Below are 7,731 nucleotides of genomic sequence, written 5' to 3'. Positions count from 1 at the left end.
ACAACACCAAACATATGCAAGATTTCCTGCGTAATATATGATAACAGTGGAGAGTCATTTCTTTGTTTTACCGTCTGCCGCAGTGATAGCCAACTACCGCGCGGTATTTAGGACGACGGGGGGAAACATAAGACGACCCGCGTTATGAAAATTAACATTTTATTTATTTTAATTAAATTGATTAGGAGGTGATAATAAGTGTAGTATTAACGTTAAGTTAATAACTTTTGCAACTCTACAAAATTACCATTCTCGTTTTGCATTCCCATTTTAAAAATCAAAAACCGTTTCGGAAAGGTAGTGTGCCTTTAAAGTAAAGAAAAGTTGAAAGCATCGAAAGCGAGGCTGTGAGGAAATGTAACCACGGACATAGTGAGCCGGGAGGACGTTTTAGAATTCCCATACTTTAAATTAATTTCTTCGTACGCAGACAGATTTTGATGAGAGATTTTATTTTTCCATTTCATAAGACATTATACTGGATACATTCACACCATTTTTACCGACTTTAGCCATTCTTGCCCGACTGTTCACTTTAAGCTAGAGTAGCGTCCTGTTGTACTGTAAAATGCCATTGTCAGACAATGTACATTTGTTATCAGGAGATCATAATGTCATTTTAGGCCGCTGTATAGAAACTTGTTCGGTAGTATTTATCCATAATAAATGCTGATGATAATTAACACAAACACAGCAATAACTTTTCAACGATTTGTTTATAACCAGTTATTTATAACCATTCATTCATTTTATATATCAATTCATGACAAACCAAACTATACATTTAGTATTATAATCCTTCTATAGCTAAACATTGTATCAAGCTCCTCAGTTGAAGAACAAGTTAAACGTTTGCACACACATACATTCACTTAACAATTATCGAAACAGATTTATACAGCTATCTAAGCTCCTGATATCAAGATCAAACCCCCAGGTCAGGTGGCACAAGGTACACATCCAATGTTCATCATGTCTTACAGTTTAGAAACTAAAATAACACTAATCAGCTCCTTAATTTGTTTCAAGACTTACTATCACACATTATCTCACCAATTATCTTTCATTTCTTAAATCTTTTCGCAAACCATTTGTTCATATTTAACTTCACGGCTGGCCATAATAAAGAGAAATTCTTCCCATACCATTCCCTGTAAAATAAAACAGAATGTATTAGTTAAGCCAATTACAAACACACAGGATATTAATTACTTGTATAAATGTCTATTTTTATGAAAATGTAACTGCCTTCGAAATTGTACAATTTTGAGAGTATGATAAATTAGATGATACATGTAGTATCTCAGGGCCCAGTTTCATGAACATTCCTTAACATTAAAGAATTTGTTAACTTAAAACTCTCAATAGGAAAGCATGATGCTCCACTGCCGACAGAGCAAAAATGGGATTTATCATTAGAACAATAATTGGTGTTTAATCTTGTGTATATATGCTTAATTAACACAAAAAATAATATAAAATAATTTATTTATTCCTATGTGGAATTTTAAGTTAATGAATGTTCATGAAACTGGGCCCAGATCATCTATTCATATTGAAACAATGAGAATATAAAAAGAAAATAAAACCTCCATGTGTGGAGAAATATACCTGTTATATGTCCTGTGTAGATTGTAGTTGTTATCCAGAAACTCTCTATAGAATACAGACATTTCCTCTGCAGAAAGAGTTTCAGAGTCGATCCCTGCCTGATGTTTTTCCTCTAGTCGACGTTTTACAAATTCTTCCTTCATCTTTGCAAACAATAAAATTATTTTATTTTAGTAAAGCTACAATGTCTACAATGAAATCAAAGAAATTTGAAACAAATATTTTGTACACAATAATATGATTTATTCATTCAACAATTTATCAGTTTTCGTGTGTCCTACAAACAGTACATACTATAATGTACCTATAGGCTCAGCAACAACCAGAGCAAGGACATTAATTATGACACAATCAATCTATCCTTGATGTAACTTAGAGTAGGTTTACCGGAAAGTCATGAAAATCAAGACATGATTTAATCAGATTGACATCATATGTATATGCACCAGTGTGTCCTTTTATTCAAACACATAAACAAAGCCATATAGGAAAATTATATCCCTCGAACATTGATTTAACACACACCTTGTAGAATTTTGTGTTGTGTTCTGCCCAGAATTCCTGGTTCCAATCCTGCGTTTCCTGTCGCTGAGATCGGTAGCTTTGTTCCAATCGAGTATCTTCTTTACTGACGTAAAATTTCACAGGCCTTAGGTTAGAGACAGGATCAGGAGGACCAATCCAGTCGTTTTCCATGTCTTCTTCTTTCACTAAGCATGGTATCTTTTTCGGAGTGTCGTCCTACGGTACAAAAAATCAATCAATAAATAAAATTGATCAATTGTTTTAATCTATTTATTAATACAAATGTAACAGTGCTTGTAAATAGTTTGTGTTTTATGGGAATGTATATAGTGTCATGGTCCTGTGCTAGCTGTAAGAGTGCGTGTGTATCTTGTCCACTGTATACGTATCTGTCGTGTACGATATGTCATTGTATCGAGCGCCTGTGTTGTGTTCCGTCTTTTTATTGGTCGATCGTGCATGTGTTGTTACAGTCGGAATATAGAGGGGTGTTCTGTACCCAGAAACGATTACGTGACGGTACGTTAATATAAACACTTCAATTCGTCCATTTCAGTGCGGTGTGTTGAAGGATGAAGTTATTGAGCCATATAGGTTTCAGAGGTGTGTAACAGTAAGCAGGAAGGGGGCATGTTCCTAGTTTTATAGTATGGTAGGGTTTTAGGTGGGGTATGGAGGGGTTGACGGGGGATATTTTGTAAATATATGTGTTGGTCTTGTTGTGGTTGGGGCTTACGTCTTGTGTGGACATCGTTCAATATGTTCTTATACATATATATTGTTACGTGTTGCAGGCCTTTGTCTAGAGTTTTCCTTCATCGACAAAAGTCAAGCGTAAACCTATCGAACCATGGGTTGAAACACACACAGGGATCTGAGAATTAGTTACAGATTATATAATCATGGACCCACCTGAGTGCCGTAAGACCATTTATAGACGTTTTAGAGGTCATAGATTAAAAAACGATAAAAATCATACTCTACATTATATACGATATGTAGAGTATGATTGTTATCGTTTTTTAATCTAGACCTCTAAAACGTCTAAAAATGGTCTTACGGCACTCTGGTGGGTCCATGATTATGTAATCTGTAACTAATTCTCAGATCCCTGTGGAAACGCACAGGTAGGTATCGCTTTATACAATCTGGGCCCGTCTTGCTCCTGTTACACAAACATTTAATCAACGTTATTGTGTCATTTCATCTAAAGTATGGAACTTGAAGTGCAAAAAACATATGATCTGAAATGGAATTAACAATTAATCAATAACCACGCAAATCAAAATATGTATTATAATCATTCAGTCAATAATGTCAAAACAGTATCGGCGAACAAATTGTGTCAATGGCCTAATGATAATATCCACAATGATTGAAATCCCTAGGTTTTAGCACGCGTGTTAGAGTTACCTCCCTTCGTCCAGTACTGCCCACATCGTCTTCATAAACACCAATAAACTTACATCTGTCTATTAATCTGTAGATTATCAAATAAAAATCAATCCCGTAAATACAAAGTCAGTTGATTTCACATCGCTAGTTTTATATAAAATAGTTAAAGATTTCTGTCAAAACAACATCAGAACATGGAAAACTCAACGGTAACAGACAGACAGAGCTCTGAGTTGACAACAACTGTTTATGATTGTGAGTAAGCACGTGATTGCTACGCCGCTTTAGTTTATGGGAATTAGTTATACATACATCCAGCTGTTTACTTTCTGGTTTTGAATGCTTGTACCGGCAGTATGTAAGTCCAGAAGCTCTTCGGACAATCCTGATCATGTTGTAAAAAGAAAACAGGAACTTGTTAACTCAAGGGAGACCACTCTATTGAAGAGCCTTCTGATACACAGATTTTGGGAGTTTGTTGGGGGGTTGCAAAATCCGCCCACGCTCCGATTTTTTTATTTCCCCCCCCCAAATTTTGCAGTAAGGTCTAGATAATAACTACTTGATATGTACTTTTTATATATTTTGTATGTTTAACAAAGGCAGAAAGGACCTAAAAATGTTTTCTAAAAATACTTGGGGCATGTGACAAGAGGATCACTTGTGTCCACCTTTTGAACATTTTTTTTCATTATTATAGTTAATAAAAGATACCTATTCTTTAATTGAAATACAAATATTAGTCTACTACAAATTTATTTTAAAGCAAAAATAGTCTAGATCAATTTTGTCAGGGTAAAAATTGAAGATAGATCTATTGCGTTTGCAAGAAATATTTGCCATGTCATTGATTTTGTCCACACATTTAAACCATGTTAAAAACATGTTAAAGGTATAATCTTATAACAGATCCTTTTTCAAGAAAAAAAAAAAAAAATCAGAGAAAAGAACATTTCATAATCTGAAATGAAGCGAGGAGAATTTTCTATAAAAAATCAAGATTTGCCCTAAATGACTTAATTCAAAATTGATCGTAGTCTGAAATATACGTTATGCGTTAATATGAATCTTCTAAGACACAAGATGGCTTGTTCAAGATTAAAACGACAGATGAAATATCGAAAGTGACACCTCGCAAATTATAGTGACACAGAGTAGATTCTACTTAGATAGTCCGCTAAAACATGCTTATATTATTATGCTTTTTATTTATTTTTTTGCCAAATATAAAGTCTATATATTAGACAAAAAAAAAAAAAAAAAAAACTTATAATATAGGCAGGCTTAGCGGAAAAGATTCTGTTTAGTAAATGCACAATATACTGACACATATACTCTTGTTGGAGCGATACATTGTATAGAGAATTAAAACTTCCCGTCAAGATAGACTTTAAGAAGACAAATACTATTGTTTTCAAGCAGTGCGACTTTTATTCCGTACAATATGAGGCGCTGTTTTTATATTCATTCATTTTTTCACATATATGTATAATTCGATTTTTACACATAAAAAAAATCGATAACGTAAGAAAGTTCCGTCAATCTATCATCAAATCCCATTAGAGTCACTCAAGATACATGCAGGACTTATCATGAGATTTTCATATACTTTTTAAGTACTAAACATTAACACATAATTATCAGGTACAGGTAGAAAACAGTCATATAACTTTGATTTTAATAAATATAGTTTTAGCAATACCAAACATTATCAAATATCAATTTCGGTGCTAAACATTTCCTTAAAACGATTTTCCGTCGGGGGGCTTCGCCCCCCTGAACCCCTCGCCTGGGCTTGCACATGTAAAAGACTCTAGCTACGCCCCTGGAGACACCATAATTAAACAACAGTTAGAAATTTGTAAACTTACATGTATACTGTAAAATTAGTGCATTTATATTTCTGTATTTTCCCTAACAGTACAACATAATCTAACAAATACAAATGTAGTTTCTTTTTTAATATCAGAAATCAAATAACTATTTGAAAGAAATATATTTTCGTCAGCAACTCAATTTCGAAAAATACAAATTAAGAGTATACATCTCTCTTATGTAGATAAAAAAATTCAAATTGAATTAAAATGATTAAAGAGGGAAACAGGTTACATTTGATTTTCATACAAAATTGTTTAATCTAAAAATACCAGCACCACAAAGGCTTTAATCTTGATTTTGACCAGTCAGGGGGCCCTTATTTCGTTACATTTAACATTAGCTTGAACACCAATTTTTCGTTGAAAAATTACGACTTCTTTCTCATAATTGTTTTTCAAAGCCTTAGTTTATAGAAATGAAAGGCCGAATATCATAGTTTGCAGCAGATAATAGGCCTACGTACAGTAGCTGTACTGAGTAAAATTGTCGCAAATATTCCTTGCTGAAAACATTAAGAATGCGTATGCTATACAAATGAGTTTTCTTGCAAAACATTACGGCAAACATTTGTTGCAATTTTTTATGGCTCACCTGCGCTTAAGAGCTAATGGTTTACGTCCGTCGTCCGTCCGGCTGATCGTCAATGATTTGTTCAAATGAATGACCTTGACCTTCTTTCAAGATCACATTGGTAATATAAGCTAAAATCATCGATTGACATCTCGTCAAAACAAAATAGATCAGGGTAGAGACCCGGTATTGGGCTTTAGGTATGTTGGGATAAGGGTTGGCTTCTAAGTTTGTTAAAATTGATTACCTTCCACTTCATTTAAAGTTACTTTGGTCAGTAAAGCATTCAAAAATCTCAAATTTCTGTCTTGCGTGTAAAATATCTACCATGATCACCTCATGCAGTGCTCTTAGACGCTTAAAATGACATTATTTCTACAATGACGAAACAACTATGAATGCTACTTTTCATGCCTTCATTTTTGTTTTAGCCTATATAATCTATAATAAATATCTGAAACTCATAAAAGTCCATCCACCTTAAGTATTGTCTGGTTTGACCTTGTTTTCAAATTTGATTCTGTGACAAAACTAAGGCTGCCTGATGACTCATTATGTAGGTCAGTCAATTGCTTCAAATGTGTTACAAATAACATTATGGATGAATACATTATAGAAGATAGCATCTGTGAAATTGCCTCAAAATTCTAGCACAAAAAAGTTTTTGTGAGAACTTTGCAGCAATGTTGAAAGAATATTTGCGACTGCCTGTAAAGTTCTTGCATACAGTTCTGGCAAACTTTCAATTTTTCTAAGAGATACTATGAATGAAAAATAACGAATTTATCAATAGTTCATTAGCAATTCTCCAAGTTACTTTACAATTACGGTGTTAATTTATATAACACAGGGGGAATTGAGCGAAAGTATGCAGGGATATATCACAAACATAATCTTGAGATTCTCGTTTTATATAACAATAATTCAACCTGGCTTGTTACAATCATTTTCAATGACGTACATGTAAAGTCAATATCGTCACATAACATAAAGAAAAGAGTTCCCCAAGAAAATGGGAATATCACTGGATTATACAGGCTTATAAGGATTAACTTGAATGTCCATTGTTATAAGTAATGAAGCTGTAACACAAAATTCAGTGTGTACTCTTTACTGCTATTCAAGGCACTCCATAATTAAAGTAAGACCAAATCAACTGCAACTGTTTGGGATCCTGAATTAATACTAGCTTGAAAAAGTCCAAAGAAGAGAATCTAGATATCGATGTATGTTGATGTACATAGTTCATCATCCATCAGAATCTCTCGGAATCCATAGCTAGTCATGCTCGTCTTCACAAAGAAACTGTTCGGTTAACGGTACATTTAGGGTTAAAACAACTACAGCTAATGATATTTTTGGTTATAAACACTCATTTGACATGGAAAGACAAAAAAGGCAGTAGAAGCGAAATGAAATTGATGGTGTTCTTGATGAAAGCGCAAAAATTGTCGCTTTTGTTTTGGATAAACTGAAAAGAAAACAAGAAAACAACATTTCGGAATTCAAATTAATAAAACTTTTTCTAACTGTACATTTCTATAAAACAAAAATGCAATAAAATGAATTCATCAATTAATTGCATACATTCCTAACCATCTGTTTATGTTCGGCGTTTCCTTTCTCATATTTCATTTTTTACATACCTTCATGATGACTTATATATTGTAATTAATTACTTTTCAGCAATCTTAATGTTTCCTTTTGTTTAAAAAACATTTGGCATCATTCAGATGATAAACGTAAATTTTT

The 7,731-nt window shown here is 33.3% G+C and overlaps 1 protein-coding gene across 1 annotated transcript; it reads right to left on the bottom strand.

Moving 5' to 3' along the window:
• Positions 1–697: 697 nt before the first annotated feature.
• On the bottom strand, positions 698–3,967 carry LOC138318365 (COA8 family protein CBG23705, mitochondrial-like). Its single transcript, XM_069260666.1, has 4 exons — positions 3,844–3,967; positions 2,137–2,352; positions 1,612–1,754; positions 698–1,151 (listed from the first exon to the last, which is right to left on the bottom strand). The coding sequence occupies exons 1-4, from the start codon at positions 3,922–3,924 to the stop codon at positions 1,064–1,066; spliced, it is 528 nt and encodes a 175-aa protein (XP_069116767.1). The 5' UTR covers positions 3,925–3,967; the 3' UTR covers positions 698–1,063.
• Positions 3,968–7,731: the final 3,764 nt, after the last annotated feature.

Source organism: Argopecten irradians, chromosome 3, assembly GCF_041381155.1.
Source record: "Argopecten irradians isolate NY chromosome 3, Ai_NY, whole genome shotgun sequence".
Taxonomy (NCBI): domain Eukaryota; kingdom Metazoa; phylum Mollusca; class Bivalvia; order Pectinida; family Pectinidae; genus Argopecten; species Argopecten irradians.
This window is presented reverse-complemented; position numbering and strand designations above follow the sequence as displayed.